Below are 21,546 nucleotides of genomic sequence, written 5' to 3'. Positions count from 1 at the left end.
CCTCCTCTTGTAGTTTTCCCAGTGTATACTGTCAAACTTGCTCCATCTGTGCTTTTGAACTGCTGTTTCTAAATATCCTTTATCCTGGGATTTCCCTTTATCATTCTGTCTTATTGTTGGCCAGTGTCTCAGTTATGCCCACAATATCAGCCCACTCACAATCAACAAATCAGACACTACTGCTTCCAGCTCAGTCATCTTGCCTAGGCCAGTAGCATTGCTCTGCACCAGTCTTGACCTCACTACCTATACATGCTTTCTTCTGCCACCATGCCTCACCACGTTATCTTCCCTTTGTTCCTATGTTTTCTCTTTTGCTTTTTGCTTGGATCATATTCTGTACTCATCCCTTTTATCCCCCCATGTTTCTTTTCTGTTTTCTCCATTACCTTCATTTCTTCTTTCTTTGATATATCTTTGATGTTATTATACTTTTCTCCTTTTCCTTCCTGCTGCCTTCTTCCCTCTGTACTGCCTTCCTCACTCAGTTCCTGTTGTCTTTTATTGTTTAGCTAGCTCCCCTCCCTGCTTTCAATTGTTCTCCAACTGTTTTCTCTTTCCTTGTTAGTTTTCTCTCCCTCCTCTTATTCTGATTTTTACAGCAGCACTCTTTTTTTCTGACAGTATGTAAGTGCTTGCCATAGGCAGGTTCCTTGTAAAGAAATTTGCAGTAGCTTTTTGGGTCTAGGTGCAGCCATCTTTTTATGAAAGTATGTATCTAGTGCTTATATTATGTTTTTCACCTTTACAGATTTTCCCATCTTTTATTAAAAAGTCATTAGGTCTTTGTGTTCTGAAGTGTGTGTGGATCACTTGTGGTGGGGCAGCAATAAATTCAGAGAAGAACTGATATTTTTTTTCCTGTCCCTTCCACTGTGGTGCAGCGGTAGCATTGTTAACTCAAAGCAAGAGGTTTTCCCGTTCGATTCTCGGCTGGAGTGTGGGGAGTGCCTTCTGTGTGGAGTCTGCATGTCCTCCCCGCAGTTGGGTTGGCGTTCGAAAGACATGCGTAAATGGGCGTGCCTTCATTGAAGGTTGAACATTGAGCTGGCACCTCAGTGTTCATCAAAAAATCTACTGCCAATTATTAGCGGACCGGAGTTCCACTGTAGCGACCCCTAACCGAGAAAAGCCGAAAGACAACAACTGATATTTTTTTCCTATGCTATTTTGGCTTTTGCAGCTTTGATTGTAGCCTTGTTGCACAAAGGGCTGCAGAAAGCACAAAGCAGAAAGGGTGCAGTACAAGAATGCATGTTCGTCTTTGCAAATATGCAGCTTGGGCTATATTTGATTGAAGAGGAAGAAAAAGAATTTGGAGATCATAGGAGTTACTAGGCTAATGGCCCTGGGGCCTTTACAAGCCTAGCCAAGAGTTTATCCCCAAAAAAGAAACTTCAGTCAGCACTTATCTTAGGGCTTATTGAGGAGGCCTTGTAAACATATCTAGATAAATTTGTAATCAGGGTAGCTGGTCTGTCTGATTTTTTTTTTAGGTCAAGGAAGGGAAGGCATTCCACTTCTATCTACATAATTTGAACAGCACAGGGAGGATTACTCTAGACATGGTTTATTAGGATCAGTTCTGAACTTAAGGAATGGGTGCAGAATCTGACAACCATGACATAATCAAAATTATTGTGGAGCGTTCCTGTTTCCATTGCTTGGAAGTATTCTGTCATATTGGCTGTACAAACACTATTGGACTCACCACGGGAGTGTGTAGCATGAAAACTTTTCAAAAAATAACGATCCAGTTGAAAACTAAAACTCCTTTATTCCAACAATGTAAAAACCAGATAAGCGCTTTCACGTACTCAGATGTACGCTTCCTCAGATCTAATCCACACAACTTACATCAGGTTTAAATACTTCTCAAATCATTCAATTAAACATAATTAAGTTTAATAAATTAAATAATACTAATGACAATTAAGCAAGATATTACCTCATGCTATTTCTCATCTTCTTTAGAGAACTAATAACGCTGTCTATATAGCGTCTTTCTTAGAACCTTTTCACATAATGGAGCAAAAAATAATAATCACAGTCAATTTAATTAACATTGTGAAAAACGTCATATCTTCCAGATATCCTGTATTTATATGTCAAAAATATATATAATAAAATATTCTTAAAACAACTTATATAGCAAAATACTAAAACTTAATTTGTATATCTATTAAAACATCTCAACTATGACACATCAAAGTCATGCAAAAACAAACATCCAAAAATAATAATAATAGACATCCAAGAAATATATAACACCCAAACGTGAATGTCAAATTATTATAGAATATATATCAATATATGCATTTAAACTTCAGAAGGCATAAAAGTACCTTCCTTGTTACCTCCTGTTCCTAAGAACAGGTTTAATAGAAACATACTGATTTATCCCTGGGGGGCAGATGAGCCCTGAGTTTGAAAATCCATTCAAGCTCTCTGCTCTCCAAAAAATTAACACGATCTCCCCCTCTATTGTTGCAATTCACTATCTGTAACACTCTGAATTTGAAACTATGGTTATTGCACTCTATAACATGTTTTGCTAGGGCATTCAATTCATTCTTACGTTTCATGTCATATATATGATTATATATCCTGTTTTTCAATTTCCTTTTGGTTAGTCCCACATAAAAAGCTGAACAGGTATCGCAATTAGCTAAATATATAAGGCTCTCAGTTTCACATGTTGCCTGAAACCTGGGAATAAAAGTATAGTCTAATACTGGATGCACAAACACCTGCTCATCACTAATATATTGACACATATTACAGTGCTTACAAGGATAAGTCCCTTGTCTTTCTACTCCCATCAGTTTCAGATTACCATTGAGTCTTGGGTTGGAACATAGCAACCTCTTTAGATTTTTGTTGTTCCTATAAGCAAAACATGGAGTGTTACCTACTATATTCATAGTCTGATCATCCATTGTCAAGATTTTCCAGTTATTGCAGATGATGTCCCTTATTGCTTTATTGTCATTAGTGTAAGTCATGACAAATCTAACTTTCTCTGTGCTGTTCCTACTGTTCTTATTCATAGCACCTCTATATCTACTGACATGGGGGGATATTTGAGTTTCTGTAAAAACTTCTGTTCTAATTTCCTTCACCATGCTCATGTCATAGCCTCTCTCACAGAACAAGCTTTCCATTAGTTCTACTTGTTCTAACTTTACAAGCTTATCCTTACATAACCTATTTATCCTAATGAATTGACTTCTAACAATCCCCGGAAAAATATATCTCGGATGCATGCTGTCAAAACTTAATAAAGTATTCTTCCAGCGCACCTTTCTATAAAGGGTGGAAACCAGTGTATCTTCCTTAATGCTCAGGCTTACATCTAAGAAGTGAATTTCTTCATAGGAGGCTTCCATGGTGAATCTCAAGAAATCAGTTGTACTTTCAAGATAGGTCAAAAAAGACCTAAATTCCACTTCAGTACCCTCCCAAACAATAAGGACATCATCTACAAATCTTTTGTACAATACTACTTTCTCAAACAATGTGTGATTAAATAGAAATTCTTTTTCCCAGTGGAAAACTACTAAATTTGCATAGGTGTTGGCACATGGGGTACCCATGGCCACACCCCACTTCTGATGGTAAAGTGACTCTCCATAAGAGAACACATGATAAGATAGTACTATATCAAGTAGCTGGCAAATAAGTATGTGCTTATCTCTACTAAATTTACCTCTAGACTGAATAAGTTCCTTAATTGCCTGAATACCCTGTTCATTCGGAATAGAAGTAAAAAGATTCCGAACATGTAATGTTATTAACAGATGCATACCTTTCTGTAACCTGATCCCCAGTTGTTCTAAGGACTCTAATAACTGATAGGTGTCTTTCAGTATTGTGGGGACTTCATTAACCAATGGTTTTAATGTCTTTTCTAAAAAAACGGATATATTTTCAGTTGCCCAACACTCACCCGATACTATCGGTCTCATAGGGGGAGCTTCTATGCCCTTATGAATTTTGGGCAGTCCTTTGATGACAGATATCCGAGGATGTTCTCTATATAGATAATCATAGACTTCTTTATTAATTTGTCTGCACATAAGCATATCGTAAAGCGACTCTGCCACTACCTTACAAATATTCTTGAGTTTCTCCTTGGTAATCTCTAAATATGTATTGCTATCACTCAACATATTAAACATGAGTCTATCATATTCATCAGTGTCAAATAAAACAATTCCTCCCCCTTTGTCTGCTGCTCTGATGGTGAGGGTATGGGCATCAGACAATGACTTAAGTGAAGCTCTCTCTTCACTACTCATGTTAAAATATAGACATTTCTTTTTCCCATTAAAAAAGTAATTATAAACATTGCTCTCACATAGTTTTACAAAACATTCAATGTGCATAGGTAAAGATGTTGAAAAGGTGCTTTTACTTCTAAAACATGCAAAATCACCAGATGTTTCTTGTATGACTGAGGTCTTATCTCTAAAATACAATTTCAATGCCACTGTCCTCCCAAACATTCTTAAGTCAGTGAGTACATCATGCAGGCTGCTGCCTTGCGATGGAATAAATGTTAGCCCTCTATTAAGAAGGTCAATATCAGATTTAGACAGTACAAACCTTGAGCGGTTAAAAAAAAATGGTCTAATGTCTCTGTCGTCGCCGTTTCTGAAAGTTCTCTTCCGAGTGTTTCCGCTTCCGAATTCTGTCATATTCTATTTACTGCAGAGAAAAACAGTGATAAAACATTGAATTAAACTTTTTGTTCTCCGCTTATAATAAACACTGTCACATGCCAAACAATTCTTTTCTAGATGATCCAGATTTTCAAATCCAAGAACAAACTATTATAGGCCAAAAGAGATATTTGTTTATAGAGAATTGTGATTTGGGTGATGTCAACGTGTTTATTATGTGCTTGAGACATGGATTCCAAGAAATTTACACTCAGTGAATCTTGCCACACACAAAAATAAATTATGATTTGAGATCTGAGCATAATTCTTTGCAGTGCATGGAAATGTATCTTCTCCATGTACTAGTTACAGAAAAGTAAATAAAAAAAAAAAATCAAAGTGTTGTGCAGGCTTAGAAATATGGTAAAACAGTGGGGAAGTGGTTTATGTCCTTAGGTAGGCAGGTAACATTTAAGTGGATAATGTGTAAAGAAATTATCCCAAACATATGAAGACCTGCATTAGGCTGTGATGAATTCCACTGTTCAGCTGGAAGAAAGGGCCGATTATAAGAAGTTTGTAAAAGGTGCTGTCAAGCCCGTAAGATATAGCATCAAGTTACTGTCAGCATCTGAAACAATAGTTTAACTGTGGCAGTATCATTCATTTACTTCTATTGATCAAGAGTGATGTGTTGAGGTCTTTTGAAACACGACTTCCTTTTTTCCCTTGGAAACGGAGGGAGCTAGCATAACTTATTTACAGTGATGCACATCATGAGCCTAGTCCTGTAAGATTCCAAAATAGAAAGCTGTTGGTTATTTAATACTAATGATCATCATTCTCACCACTGCAGTAGCCTTTGGCTATATGGTCATATCTTGCTTAGGATACAACAGCTGGCCAGATTCACAAAGCTATGGCTCCCTTTCACACTTACACTCTTGAATGATGATAGGCTGGCTCCATGGAGGAAATTATTAGTCAGTGTAGACAATTTCAATAACTTTCTTGCTGCCTTGAGAGAAGGAAGCTCCGAGGCTTCACAGGAGCAATAATCATCTTCAACCTTCATTTATGGTAGATAATTCCCTATGGGGGAACCCTTCCACACAGAAATGATTGCCCTTTTAAGAAAACAGTTTAGTTTCTGACTTAAGATGGTATTTCCCCTTTAAGACAACCATTGTTGTTACAGTATTGGAAGTTTCCTGTCAGGGACCACTGTTTTTAGCATAGGGCTTATTTTTGTCTATTGGGGGATAATTTTGAGATAAAAATGTACTGCTTTTGAAAACGTATTATTGTTTGTATATGGTTTAAGGATCGGGAAGTATTTTACAGGGCATTAAACTTTCTTCTGTTAAATGCTTGTGTATACTTTGTGACAACTTACCTGCTGTTCTTGTGCCAGTGCATTTCAAGAAGGGTCTTTCAGTTCTAATGGGGATTTTTGTGTACTTATTGTGCTTTTACTTTTAAAAAAGGGCTATGTGGGGAAGTGGAAGTGTGTGTGCTACTTGAGAAAACTTGTCTGACAACTTATCTTCCTGCCAACTTGTTCCAGCAGTGCATACCTGTAACTAGACTTGTTCCTTGGCAACAGCACGGATACTTACTCTGGTCCTGCTGGCTCTTCTCCCACTTTCTCAAAAGAAAAGAAAACATATTAAATGAGTTCTTGGTGCCACCATGAGCACAAACATAGCCTTAGCCATTAGTGGGGACACTGTAGTGGTTGACCATTGCTCGTCTGACTATTCACTTAATGCAATGCGTTTCTCTGGTGTAGTTCCTTCAGCCACCTTGGACTGGGAGTCAGTCACATCCTCTATAGCTGTTTCAGTTTCTGATCTGGGTTGGGGAGAGTCATCATCTTTGGCTCTACAAGATACTCTAGGAGGTTCTTCTCAGAGTAGGTGGAGAAAGAGACCTCCTGCCAGGGGTGAAGTGTCATCCTGTAGTTAGTCTTCTTCCAGGTAGGTCCCTGCAAAGAAAAAAACAAAAGAGCTGATGTCCTTTTCATTCTTCCTCAATGAATGGGTTATAGATCCAATCCTCGGATCTGACTCAGCTGAATATTTCAGACTTAGGATCCAACTCTCAAGCTCCTCCCTCTACCTGTAATGCCCTAGTCCATTCTCAATACTTGCCACCATCGAGCTGATACATAGGCTGTCTTTCTTGAGTGTTTAGTATTACAGCTTCTGAAAATTTTTTTGTAAGTAAGGTTATTTTATATACCCTAATCTTTAATCTTAGTTTTCAGTTCCCTCTCAGTTACTATCTGTATATAGTATTTTCTTCTGCTTACCATAGTTGGTAACCCTTCTTTTCTATAACATCTTCTTTTCTACCAGCCTTTTAGGGTAATCTTTAATAACCATTGTTAGTAAGTTCTCTCTTACTCTAAATTTTCAAAAAAAGTTTTATTCTCCAATTTATGTTACTTGTTTTGCTGTCTCCATTTTTTTAACTGTCATGGCTGACAAGCCAACAAGATTCAAAAATGCACTTCTTGTGGGCAGAAAATCCCTAACCTGGATGCCCACAAGGCGTGCATATATTATTTTTGAGCAGCCCATCTAGAGACTAACTGCAGTATTTGTTCTGTGTTCAATTCCAGGTGTTAGCTGATATATGCAGCAAACATATCTTGAAGGGTCTTTTTCCTTCTTCATCATCATCTTCTTCAGGGGCTCAAACTCCCAGTAAACCTAAATCTGGTTCTTCAGAGCATAGAAATTGCTCTTCACCGAAGTCCCCTTGGACTTTGTTGGAGCCGCCTCCAAAAATTTTAAAATTGGATCTGACGTCTTCTGACTTGAGGGTTTGTCCGGATCCAAAATACTCAGATCCTAACGTTTCGGATGTGATCATTATCTCAGCTAGTCCCACAGCTCAGGTTATGGATCCCAAGTCATCAGATCCAAAACCTGGTACATCACATACTCAAGAGCTTACATGCCAGACTTCATCTAGAATCCGGTCTCTTCTACTCTATACTCTCTTTTCATGCAAACTCCCAAAAAGCATTCCAGACCCTAGTCTACCACATCCTGCAGGTCCTCCTGAAGTCTTTCAGATGAGGATGTGGATAGGATGATATGAAAGTTCCTTAGAGCTCAGATCCAGATGGGGGTCATTTCTGCTCCATCCCCTATTGGATCCGTGAGTCTTCCAACCACTACTTGCACAGTACTGTCTCCTTCTCTGATCTGTCCTTTGGTTCTGGAGCCCCAGAATCTGACAGCTTTGAGAAGTCCGGGATCGGATCCAAAGAGAATCACTTCCTCCACCCCAACAGCATGTCTGACCAGTTCTGCACCTATACCATTGGATCAGAATGGGTCCCAGAGCAGTGGAATTTGTGTTGGATTGGTGGGGCTGGGGGTCTACTCAAATGTTAATTAGATCTGTCCCTGCCCCTTGGAGCCTTGGGCTGGAAAGTTTGGGCTGGGTTCCCTCCTCCAGGCATGGATCCGATCAGAGTTATGATCTACCCTTACTGGAAGTCTCTGCTCCAGTGCAGGTGGCCACTACTTCTCTGGGACCATCTGCCTTTGAGGTTGTGGAAAGGGTTTTTTCTCTTTCTAGAGATCTGGTTTTGCATCCCTCTGATCCACTTCCTATTCCCTCTTTGGTTCCAAGCTGTGAGTCCATCAGGCCTGTTCCACATGGACAACCAGTTCCAGATCGCTTCCAGTTAGTTCCCGTAGAGGAACTCCCCCTCTCTTCTGATACCTCCCCTGAGCATCCACCAGAGGAGATCCATCAGAAAATTGCAAAGGGTATAGATTACTCATTGGACTCTGTCACCGAGGATACTGATTTTGAGGAAGTAGAAGGGTCTCCAGATCACCAACTAATAGTGTCTCCTTTGGAGAAATATCAGAGATCCTTAGGCAGAAAGGTGGTTGGTCTCCTTCTAATCCTTCACCCGAGGAATCAGTATTTTTGGAAGCTTTAGGTTCTGGCACATCTATGTCTTGGGTTACCCCCCCCCCCCCCCCTCGGCAGATGTGTTCATTGATTTAGTCTCTTACCAGGCATGGAAGGAGCCTGATTCCACTGAGCCTATACTGAGATGACCTGAAAAATTCCTAGCTCCACCTAAAAATAGGCTACACTGGAGCAAAGGAGTCCCAGTAGATGCTCTGGTGGTGGTGGCCACAAAAAAATGAGTGAGCAGAACAGAGCTCATCTGTCCACCCCAGAAACAGAGAGTATAGGGAGCTGGACTGATTCAGAAAGTGAGTGTTTGCTTCAATGGCATTTGGTTTGTGGTCTGTTAACTACCTGGCACATTTCACAAGACTGCAGAGAGATTTCCCAAAGAACTATCAAATTATCTCTCTCTTTCTCTCTCTGAGTCCATATCTGCAGAGGATTTCAAAAGATCATCTTCTCAGCTGGCCACTCTTTTGTCAGTTTCCAGTGGATCTATGAGGTTGATCTCTCACGCAGTTGAATATACCTCATGGGCCGACAGCTTAGGCATTGCAGTAAGGAGACATGCATGGATGTGGCTATGTGACTTTCTTGAGCCTTTCAAGATGTCTTTCATCAATGCCCCCCTTGATGCAACATCCTTATTTGGTCCATCTGTTAAAGCAATGCTTACCTGCAGCAAACAAGAAGGAAAGACCCTGTCTGCTGTGGGGATCAGATTTTCTACCCCTCAATGAACCTTCTCTAGAAACCAGAAAAATGGTAAGAAAATGTGGTTTTGCAAATCTCCGGGATGTTTCCAAGATCAGTGCAGAAAAAACTCCTTCCAAAGCAGAGGAGGCAGTTCTAATTGAAGACGTCACAAAATCAGGGTTTCTGTGATTCTTTTCTGGATAGACCCTAGCACTCCTGAAGTGGTGCTCAACTGTCTGCCTGCCTCTGGAGGCATTTGTGGGAAGATTGTCCTTGCAGCCTGATATTTGGGCTCCTATAACAAAAGAGTTCTGGGTACTAAAAATTATATCCAGAGGGTCACACCATACAATGTTTCCAATACTAAATTTAGAAAATAAAAAAAGCTTCCTGATGTTTTACCCAGTCAGAGGAAGGCAGAATTCCAAGAAATTCAGAAGCTGCTAAACAAAAGTCATCCAAGATGTCCCACAAATACAAATTAGGATTCAGAATGTACATTTCATTTTAGTGCCCAAAAAGACAGGGGACCTGAGACCAATTTTAGATCTGAGCAAACTGAATCAGTATATGAAAAAGTCAAAGTTCTGAATGGTCATGGTCCAGTCCATTCTGCCATTTCTTTGCAAAGATGATTGGATGTGCTCTATAGATTTTCAAGATGTGTACTATCATATCAAAGTAAACAGGCACTCCTGAAGATATTTACACTTTTGCCCAGGAGCCAGTCATTACCAGTTCAGAGTTTTGCCTTTTGGACTCATGACAGCTCCCAAGGTATTCACCAAATGTATGGCAGTGGTGGCAGGTCACTTGAGACCCAAAGGATTCCTAGTGTTTCTATAGTTAGATGACTGGCTCCTCACCACCCCCTCCATGCATCTCCTTCATCAATCCAAGGATTTGCTCCAGATTTGTCACTCACAGGGAATAACAATGTATGCCAAATCAAATCTGACATGAATACAGAGCCTGGTGTTTATTGGTGCACAGCTGAGCATGACACAAATTGCATCCTTATCAATTCATCGCATAGACACACTCAGATTTCAGGTTCTTCAGATTATTTCCTATCCATTTCCTCCAACAAAATTCATTCTTCAAACTCTGGTATCTATGGCAGCAGCAATAGTACTTCTTAGCACAATACTGTACGTCTGTTCCTCAATGGACTCTAGCTATTCAGTGGTTTATTCTTTAATAACCCCAATCCTTTCCAGTCAAGCTTACACTGATTTGCAAAACACCACATCCATTGGTGGATCCAGTCTGACAAAATGTATCTCTGTCGACCCTTTGTTCTGTTGTCCCCATTGGCCATGATGACTATGAATGCCTTCCAGTTGGGAGGGCATTACTTCTAAAGGACAGCCCAAGGCATGTGGTCCCCTAAAGAGACAAATTCACATATCAAATGTCCTGGGGATGAGAGCAGTCCTATTTGAATTGCAGGCATTTCAAGATGCTCTTCCTCTAGGGATTACTCTGATTCAGAATGACATGTCTCTACCCTGATACATCAACAAACAAGGGAGAACCTGGTCTTACCCTCTCTGCAGGGAGGCTATGAGAGTGTGGCAATGTGCGATCTCTTCAAACTGCTTTCTAATTGCAGTGCACATTTGAGGAAAAAATCTATTAGTAGACAAACTAAGCAGGTCCATTCTGATGCCTCAGGAGTGGTCTCTCAAACAATGATTGGTGGAGGAAAATTTCCATCATTGGGGCCAACCTTGCTGCCTTGTGACCTCTTTGCATCCCCTCACAAAAACTGCAGCAGGTACTTTGCTCTCATCTCCCCTAAGGAGGAGTCACTGAGAGATGCTCTAGTCCACATCTGCCCATCTGGTCTCCTTTATGCTTATCCCCCACTTCCCTTCATACCCAGATTCCTACAGAAAGCAATTTGCTTGAAGACCTCAGTCATACTCATTGCCCCGTACTGGCCTCGACAGGTGTGTTTCCCCTTTGGTCTCATCTTCACTATCCTCCCTGGATATTGGACCCATCTCCAGATCTCCTGTCACATCTTTCAGGGATGACTCATCCCTATATCCCAGCCTTCAAGCTAACACATGGTTTCTCCAGTTCCAGTAATAGCCAGACAGCCCAGGCTTTCTTCTCCAGTACATACCATTCTTTTAATCTCGCAAATAGACTCCACCAAGAAGGTTTACAAGAGCAAATGGAAAATATTTTTCCTTTGGGCATTGAGAAAAAATAATAAAAGTCATAAAGGTAATGAAACAACATTAATAAACACTTTAAAATATTCAGTAATCACTTTCGTCAACAGAGTGAACTTCCTCAGACTGAATAGACAGGATAAAAACATCTCTTGTATAACACCATCAATTAAATCACATGCTTCATTGGATGTAATATGCTAATAGCTTAGTGCTTTAATCCTTTCCTTTTCAAATAATTCACAAACTCTTCTTTATTTAAACCAGGAAGGTAACAAGCATCTAATTCCACTTGCCATTTTTATTCTAGCCAACCTAATTCATCTTCTGCATATAACTTTAAGTGAAATCTTTCTATTTGGTCTAAAACAAGACATTTTATATCTACCTTACATTTGCTAGTTTAGTAATGCTTGCTTAAAGCATTATTGTCTTTTTGGGTTGTAATAGCGTACTTATGTTAGTAAATCCTTTTATACAATTCTCTAGTTGTCTGTCCTATATTAAAAGAGTTGCAAGACATACACTTGGCCAAACACACCACAAATCTAGATTTGCAGGTATAGCTTTTCTTAATTTTGATGGTTCTGTTAATATTAAACTCCTCAGTACCTGTATAGAGATGATCACAGAAGCTGCAATTAAAACATTCCTACTTTGGTATCAACCCTCTTGCACAAATGCAGTCTTGATTGAAAATTATTTTTGAAATGTTTTCCTCTCTTTTGAACAAAAACAGGTACCTCGCCTGCTTCTTTCAATAAATGTGGGTTACTGCTTAAAATCTTCCAGTTATTTTTCACAGTTTCTTTTATAGCCTTAGCATTTACACTATTCATAACCTACATAGATGAATTGTAATTTCTCTTAGTAGGTTTCGCACATTGCTTCCTATCCAGATGTCTTAAGTCACATACTTCCCTCCAACTTGCTTCTACTGCTTCGGCTGGGTAACCTCTATTTATAAACTTTTTACATAAAACTACTTTCTTTAAAATCTTTGTCATTATTTTAGTTAACATACTAGCCCATGTTAGCTGTCCTAACAATGTTAACCTTAGTATTCTTTGGGTGAATACTAGTATAGGCCAAATAAGAATTATTCTGTACCTCTTTTTTGTATATCTTGGTAAAAAGCCTGGCATTTTCTTTAAAAACAGTGACGTCTAAAAATTTGATACATTCTTTGTCCTCATTTTAAATAGCATTTTTTCTAGCCATATTTTAATTTGCAAACATTTTATAGATAATGTGTTTTGAGTTTGAAGAGGAAGCTATGAAAGTCTGGAAGAATTTTATAATCACATCAATAATGTAAGTTTGTTTTTTAAAATTCATTAAGGAGTATGACAAAGCATTTAAAGAATGTGTAGGTGCTGAGGCATTTAATATTAATGACAGAACCATCAAAATTAAAAAAAAAAAAAGATACACATGGCATTTGGTGTATTTAGTCAAATGTCTGTCTTGCAATTTTTTTTATATAGAAGGACAACTAGAGAATTATATAAAAGGATTTACAAACGTAAGTATTTATTATAGCCAATAATGCTTTAAGCAAGCATCACAAAACTAGCAAATATAAGGTAGATTTAAATTTTTTTGTTTTAGACCAAATAGAAAGATACAACTTAAAGTTAGATGCAGAAGACAAATTAGGTTGGATGGAATATAAATGGCAAGCGGAATTAGATGCTTGTTACCCTCTTGGTTTAAATAACAAAGAAGAGTTTGCGGAGTATTTGAAAAGGAAAGGGTTAACGCACTAAGCTATTAACCTATTACTTCCAATAAACCATGTGATTTAATTGATGGTGTTATATAAGAGACATTTTTATCCTGTCTTATTCAGTCTGAGGAAGTTCACTTTGTAGACAAAAGCACTTACTGAATATTTTAAAGTGTTTATTAAAGTTGCTTCACTGGCTTTATGCTGTTTTTTTATTCATTCAGTTTTGGAGTGTTTAGTAATTTTTGATCATTGAGAAATAATGTTGACACTTTTACTGCCCTGGTCTGTACTTTTCTTTATTTTCTGGGTTCTCTTTTCAATGAAAGAGCTAGTTTTTTTCTACAATTAAACTGCAATTGGCAGCTACTTCAGATTTTCATATAGGCGATAAAAAATATTATTTGGTTTCTTCCAAGTTATGTAAAGCTTTTCTGAAAAGCACTTTTCTCCTTAGACCCCCAAAAAGGATCCTTAACCTCCCTGGGATCTGACTGTGGTTACTACAAGGTGAAACTTAGAAACCCTTTAAACTTTTGCAAAAAATATTGATTTAAAATTCTTGTCATGGAAAACGACCTTTTTTAGTAGCTGTCACCTCTGCAAAAAGAATTTCTGAACTCCAGGCTCTTTCATCAAAGACTGCCTGTATTATTTTCCATAAAGACAGGTTAACTTTATGAACAAGTCCTTCCTTTTTACCTAAAGTGCCTTCTGAATCTCACATTAACCCATCCATTCATTCACCAGTTTTCTTTCCAAAATTTTCAAACAAAGAAGAATACATGCTACATATATCCTGGGTGTGCACAGAAAATTAAATTTTTATCTACACAAACCAAAACGGTTTAGAAAATCAGATTAGCTATTTGTATCCTTTTTATCAAATATAATGGGTTATCCAGTTTCTAACATTACATTTCCTAAATGGATAACTGATTGCATTTCTTGGGCCTGTTCTCAATAAAGTATTTCTCTACCAAGACTGCCAAAAGCCTACTTCATCTGCTTTTTGGTCAAGAACTTCTATTGATATTTGCTTAACTGCCACATGGTCCAATGCAAATACCTTTGTTACTCATTACAAATTGGATCTAATATCCTGAAGCAGAGAGGTTCTCCAGAATATCCTTTCATGAGGGCCACCCAAGATTATCATAGCTAGAGACTATGTCCCGTTCATTGAGGAATAATGAAAACATCAGGTTTAAAATTTATGTACTCATTATAAGTAGGCATCTGTGCTGTCCATTTTCATTCTTCCTCAGCTTCTCATCCATTCCCCTTCCTATAATCTTCTGGAAGAACCTGTTGGATTTCTTACTGGAACTTGTAGTTCTGGGTTTGAGTCCTATTCTTTGAGCTGTCACTTTCCTTATTTAATTAATAGGGATTTTATGGCAACAAACTCAATCTGAGGTATTGAGAATGGACAGGGGTATTACGGGTAGATGGGGAAGCTTGAGATTTTGATTTAAAGTCTGAAATATGTGGCCAAGTCGGATCCAAGAATTAGAACTATAACCCATTCATTGCGGAAGAATGAAGATGGATAACAGATGCCTGTTTATGGTGAGTACATAACTTTTAAGTTAGGCAGTGCTCATTTGAAGATACAGTCTGAAAAGAAGATGTTACCCAAGCCAGGAAATTATTATAGGCTGTTAATCCTGAAACTTAGAATTCCTAACCAGAGCACAATGTAAGAGAAATTCCAAAGGAAAGTTTGTCAGGATTTTGACATGGTGCTTCTCCTAGAGAATCCTGCACCCAACACTCTGATTCTTAGGAAAGTTGGTCCTAGCCAACTCCCTTGGAGGAGATTTCCCTTTCGGAAACTTGTTCCAGGATGAGTGAGGTATTTTTGTAGGAAAAGGTGCATGTTCCCCACGAAAAGACGAGATATTATATGTTACATGTTGATGTGCCTCATATTATACTAATCCCTTCCATTTTGCCAGCTTTGTAGGATGTGTTTAATGCTGCCTGTAATAACCCTGACTCTCAGTTTTCAACCCCGTGATGGTAGATGGACTTTATAAAGTACCTCAGCCTAACAAATGCATGTTTCTTACCTTATATTTGACTCAGCTGCCATTTTAACCACTTCAGCAGCTGAAAACAGAGTTTTAGTCGGTATTAATCCTTCTCATGTGGATAAAGAAGGTAAAGTATTGGATAGATTTGGTAAGAGCATTTTCTCTCCTTCCACTTTAGCATGTGAAAGCCTTAACCTTCAAGCACATCTGTGACACTTAATTATTTATGTTGACATTTTGAGGGAGTACTCTGCCACATCTCTTCAGAAGGGTAGGTCTTATCTTAATTCTACTATTTCTAATTTGTCTCAAGCATGTAAGTGAGCTTTAAAGACTGTGTATGATTGTGTGGATACTATGTGTAGGGCCCCTGCTACTGGTAGAGTTTTGAGAAGGTATGTCTGGGTGTGTAACCAAAAGTTTGCTGATGCAGTACAGTTTGAGATTTTAAACTCTACTTTAGATAATGATGTTTTGTTTAGCCCTTCTGCTACTCAGGTCTTCAAGCAATTAGATGAAGAAAGCAAATCAATTCAGGGAGTTTCTACAATTTAGGTCCCCATTACAAATCTCTCATATCCTCTAACTTCCTTTGAAAAGTAAAGTAAATAGTCCTTGCCAGTTCCTGGCAAATGTGTGTGTGGGAGATGGTAGGACAGGAAAACAAAAAAAAAAAAAAAAAGAAACAAGGATCCTTTCAGAAAGAGGGACAGTCTAATCTTTCAGAATGACTATGCCAGCAGTCTTTCCCCTTCTCCACCCTTTCACCCCCTTTCTGTCTAAATCTGTCCCAGAAACTGGCTGTCAATATTCCCCTTTTGTAGCAGATTGCATTATACTGTTGAACGATAAAAAGTAGTTCAGGAGGGTTGCAGCTGGCCCTGGATACACATACTTCCTTTCAGAGGAATTCCTCCCAACTCTCTGAACCAAACTCCATTTTTTCTTCAGGTTCTTCAACACTTGCTGACCTTAAGAGTCATATAACCAGTGCCTTTACATCAAACAGGGAAAGGTTTCTACTCCAGAATGTTTCTGGTTCCAAAGAACGAGTTTTCATGGAGACCAGTTTTAAATATTTCCTTTTCCAAACTGTGAAAGTGACAAAACTGAAAATGTTTACCCTTCAGAGACTTACTGGTCATACCTCTTTGAGTTTTATAGTAACACTAGATGTAGTGGATGCTTATCACATTCACATAGCCATAGGTTTGCGTAAATTTCTCATGTTATCATTTCTCTCTGCGTTACCCTTTGGGATAGCTACAGCTCCAAGGGTGTTTATAAAATGTCTGGCTCCCATGGTAGCTCATTTTAGGTTACAAGGCATTCATATATTTCCTTATTTAAAAGGCATACTTCTCTTTGCAAAGCAATTTCCCAGATGTCAGGAGTCTTTAAAATGGGTCTCTCTTCTCCTTACCAGTCTGGGGTTCCAGATGAATGTTCAAAAATCCTCCCCAACTCCATCACTAAGTATTGTGTTAATGGGCTGCCTTAAAAAGCAAACTGTGGCTCAGCAAAATGCATTTCTTACGTAGGAAAAGGTAGATGTGTATCTGGAAACTTTCCTGAACATCTCCAATAAGTCTAGATTTTGGCAAGAGAATATCTTGGATTTTTGGGTTTATGGCTTCTATGATTCTAATAATTTTTCTCACCAGGTGGCACATTAGAAAAATTCAATATTTAAAAAAAAAAACATTCTCATTCTCTGGAGTTTGTTTCCACTTTTGGGCTTTGTCAAAAAAGATCTGCACTAGTGAAGACATCAAATGGCTCAAAATCTAGGTCTTCCCTTTTCTGTTCTTGTCCCAAGTTAATCTGTATCTACAGATGCCTCAGATTTTGCTTGGGGATTAGTTTCTCTGGGGTAAATATGCAAGGCCTATGGAAGTCTTCAGACCGACCAAAGCACATAAATGTCAGAGATGATCTGTGCCATAAAATCTCTTCATCATTTGTGGAACCCAGAACCTCTACAGGTGATTACAAACAGCACCACCACAGCGATGGGGGCACCAGGTCTTACCCTTTGTACAGGCTGACTGTGATGGCCTGGAGGATAGCTCTTTGGCATGATTTAACTCACCAAACACTGTACATTCCATCAGAGAAAAACATAGTGGCAGAGCTAAGCAGGACTAGGACAAACCCTCATAAAAAGAAATTGAATGAAGGGGTCTTCCAAGAATTCATCCAGTTGTGGGGAACACCTCAAATATTTTTTTTTTACTTCCTTTCAGGACAGACAACTAAACAAATTCTGCATCAGAACTCCTTGCAGGTAGGCCTGGAAAACAGATGCATTCCCATTTCCATTGCTGGGGATGTTCCTTTACACATTTCCATCCTTTCCACTGTTTTTCTGGGTAATTCTGAAGATTCAGAAGGACTCTCCAACAGTCATTGGTGCAGACTTCCATTTGGCCTAGGCAACATTGATTTACGTTCTTATGAAATTGCCAGGGGAAATTACCACACTGTTCCTTACAGACTGGACCTATTCACACAAGACAAGGGGATTTTGATGCACCCTAATCTCAGAAAATCACTCCCTCGCAGGTATGGGAAGTGCAATGGCTCAAACTTGCTCCAGTACTCCAAAAACAAAGCCAGCACAATGAGGTGATTGTAAAACAACAGTTTAATAAAAAACTGTTCAAAACATCACTAGGGGTGTTGAAAGCCCCTGTGAATGCACAAATTATACAAAATATGCATCAAACTGGTTTTGGCTAACCTAGCCTTCCTCAGTGCAACAAAGTTAATAAATGAAGGCAGAGTCTAAGCTGTATTTGAGGGCAGCTCAATTATTCAATTAAATATAATTGAAAATTTACAAATTCTGACCAGGACTGAACAGCCCACCTAGTTTAATTATCCATTTCTTCTCCTTGGAATTTAGTATGGAGTGCCAACTCCCTTTACAGTTCCTGTCCCCACCAATTTTATCAATAATGGTAACATGAAAAGAGGCTGTCAGATGCTTCAAAGTGTGTTTATATAAAAAATTGGTTAATGTGTGGTTCCTGACATCACTCGTGTTCAGAAATTCTGATTCTCAATGGCCTAGACGTTTGCCCTACATACAATGCTGACCATGAGCAGGAAGCCAGGTAAACAACCCAGTCTGAACTACAGTTTGCCAAAAACATGATGTCAAATACCTGTGCTGTATTTTTACTGGTAAATTGTTTGGTCTTAAATACTCTGGGGCAATGGTTACAATGCCCACAAGGATAAGATCCCATTCATTTCTCCCCAGTCATAGTACTTTGCCAGACTGTGTTAATAGATCTGTAGGAATGTTTTAATGGCTTAAATGGGAACCTAAAGTTTGTCTCCTATGAAATGAAAAGTGGCATTTATCCCCAGTTATTTAAGCGAGTCTGTTGTCTGCTAACAATATGTTCCAATGTTTGTTTATGATGTTCATGAGTCCACCAGTATTCCGACCATAAGTAGTGAGCATTCGTAACACATTTTGGCCCTCTGTTGTTTTTAGTATGTATTGTAATAATTGTTCCCTGGCTTGTGTACTTGCCCACCTACTGGCCATGGTGATGTTACCTGATCTATACCCTCTATTACGAAATCTGCCAACAAGATCTTCCTTGTATTTATTAAATGTGTTATCCTCTGAACATACATGTCTGACCCTCAGAAACTATGATTTGGGAATGTTCCGGATCACATGTTGTGGGTGGAGGCTAGAGGCATGCAATAAGGAATTATATTGTGGATATTTCCTATAAATTTCAGTTCTTAAGGTGTTATCAACATTCCTTGTTATAGTTACATCCACAAATGTGATTTCTTGGGGATGAAAATTCAGCTTAAACTCTATACCCCACTTGTTCTGATTCAAATATTCCACAAATTCCATAAGATAAGCACTATCTGCCCTCCACACCAACCAACAGTCGTCCAAGTACCTCCTCCAAATATTTGTATCCCCCAAGTAAATGTTATGGTTAGGATCATATATCAATTGCATCTCAATGTAGGCCATAAACAGATCTGCATAAATGGGGGCAAATAAGCATGTTCCATGAAAGTAAAAAACATTTTTCTCAAGAGCATGCTCTGCCAAGCATACTAGGAATGTATTAAACCCTGGTGGATATAAAGCAGTTCTGTCTAGCCAAAACTGGAGAGCTAAAAGCCTCGCCCAATGTAGAATACTTGTATATAACGGCATCACGTCTAACATGCATAGGAGACAGACTCCAACTATGTATTGGACACAATCCCCAAAAATTCTGTTGCGTCCTGGATACGTGACCTAACACAACCCAAAAGAGGTTTTAAATACTGGGTCGGGAATTCAGATAGGGGTTCTGTCAAGCTATCCCTGCCTGAGACTATGGGCCTACCTGGTTTCTGAGGGTCCTTGTGTATCTTCGGTAAAAAATAAATATATTGAGATCTGGGATCTTTAACTGTAAGATGATACACATCCATTTCTGTAATGATACCTTTCTCTTTTGCTTCAAATAAAAATCTCTCTCAGCTTTAAATTTTGTTGTAGGGTCTAATGGCATGGCCATATAGTATCTGTTATCCTGAAGCTGTCTGATTGTTTCCTCATAGTACATGTCCCAATCCATTATTACTATGGCCCCACCTTTGTCCGCTGATAGAATAACTAAATTGTTGTTTTTTTTAACCAGCAGAGCTGCCTGTTTGATCTTTGAGAGATTGTGGTGAAGGATGCCATATTCATGGGAGCCGTAGTGTAAATCCTTTAAAACACTTGATTGGAACATGGACACTTGTGTAGACATGGGGTGGCATAAAAACAGACCTGTGAAATTTGAAAGAACTAGTGTTGGTAGTGTTGGACTCACCATCAAAATACAGTTTTAAAGTCAATAATCTACAGAATGAAATTGCATCAGAAACCAAAGAATCTTATGCCACAAAAATGCCAGGAACATAATTAAGGCCTTTATTCAAAAGTGATGTTTTTGCCTCAGAAAGTGTCACAGATGAAATATTGTGAACATTATTACATTCCTTTAACATTTAGTTACTGCCTTGAGAATATCTTCCAAGGTGTTTACTGTGCTTGTGTTTCCTTCCCCCTCTTCTATTCCTTGCCCTAAAGGATAGTCAGTACTATGTCTTTTAGCAGGTGGAGACTGTGGGGAGTGGTTGCCATCCACATCGGTGGCTGATGAAGAGTCCTCTGCCGAGGTGAAACTAACAGAGTGTTTGGTTTTCTTCAAAATAGATTTGGGCCTTTTGCGTTTATTGGGATTACTTCTATTCTGCATAACACCCACATTAGGAACTTATATGGCATGAAGTGTTGTCCTCTTTTGTAATCGCCAATGTCACGATGGAATTTTTTTTTTTTTATCTTTGAGTTGTTGCTCCAAAAATAAATCAGAGCTTAAATTCAAACATTCCATGTAAACTGGTGAATTTTCATGGATCTTAATTTCCTGACAATGATTTTCAACAACTTTAATACCATCGTCTACCCTACATTCCTAGTAAGATTTAAGAACATCTACAAAGCTCATGGAGGTTTGTTGTTAGATTTTGGCCCATTGTTCTAATAGTATATCATCAGCTTGGCTGACTAGTGGTTGTAACCTAACTCTTAACCTTCGAGGGGTAATACCTTTGGCCTGATAAGCCTTAAATAATTTAGGTGCCAAACATTGGTTCTAGGTCCTTTCATATGTTTGGTAAGTTGCGCAAAAGCTGACTTGCACTGGGTCATGCGATCATTCAAATTCAATTCCGAGAGCCCTGTGTTGTTCTCCTCTAGTCCAAAGACCTGTGAGTTATCTTTATCAGATAACAATCCCTTAAGGATAGTAACCAGGTCCATATTTGACAAAAACAAATGTTAATAGTAATTACTTCCACCCGAGAATTAGTAAATAAGATATTAAATCACAAATCTGCCAGTGTTTAAATCCAATTAGTTCAGACAATATTGCAAAAACTCTTGCCCCATTCAAGGGATATCAAGGACATAACAAACAGGACTAGATGTTGGTCCAAGAACAGAAAAAGAATACAGAATTCACTGTAATAATATCCAATTACTAGCAACCAGATAATGAGTTACCACCAATTCAAAAAATGTACCTAAGAAATGTGTACATAGAAAATAGGGGAACCTTAACAGCCACCCCGTGTACTATTAAAAATAAAAATAAAGAAATGCCAAGTCCCTCACAATAAATAACAATGGTACTAAGACCTCTTTGTATCTCAAAAGATGTTCAATTTCAAGACCCAAAACTAGGGAACAATAATAG

General features: G+C 38.5%; 1 protein-coding gene across 1 annotated transcript in view; it reads left to right on the top strand.

The window, feature by feature from the left end:
• Positions 1-21,546, top strand: part of SLC44A4 (solute carrier family 44 member 4) — a 1,277,084-nt gene that overhangs the window by 757,032 nt on the left and 498,506 nt on the right. The window contains exon 7 of the mRNA XM_044082136.1: positions 7,291-7,494. Within this exon, the coding sequence (XP_043938071.1) occupies positions 7,291-7,494 (204 nt within the window). The remainder of the gene's footprint in view (positions 1-7,290; positions 7,495-21,546) is intronic.

Source organism: Protopterus annectens, chromosome 9.part0, assembly GCF_019279795.1.
Source record: "Protopterus annectens isolate FY-2018-M chromosome 9.part0, PAN1.0, whole genome shotgun sequence".
Lineage (NCBI taxonomy): Eukaryota > Metazoa > Chordata > Ceratodontiformes > Protopteridae > Protopterus > Protopterus annectens.
The sequence above is the reverse complement of the archived record's forward strand: the minus strand, read 5'-3'. Positions and strand labels throughout refer to the sequence as shown.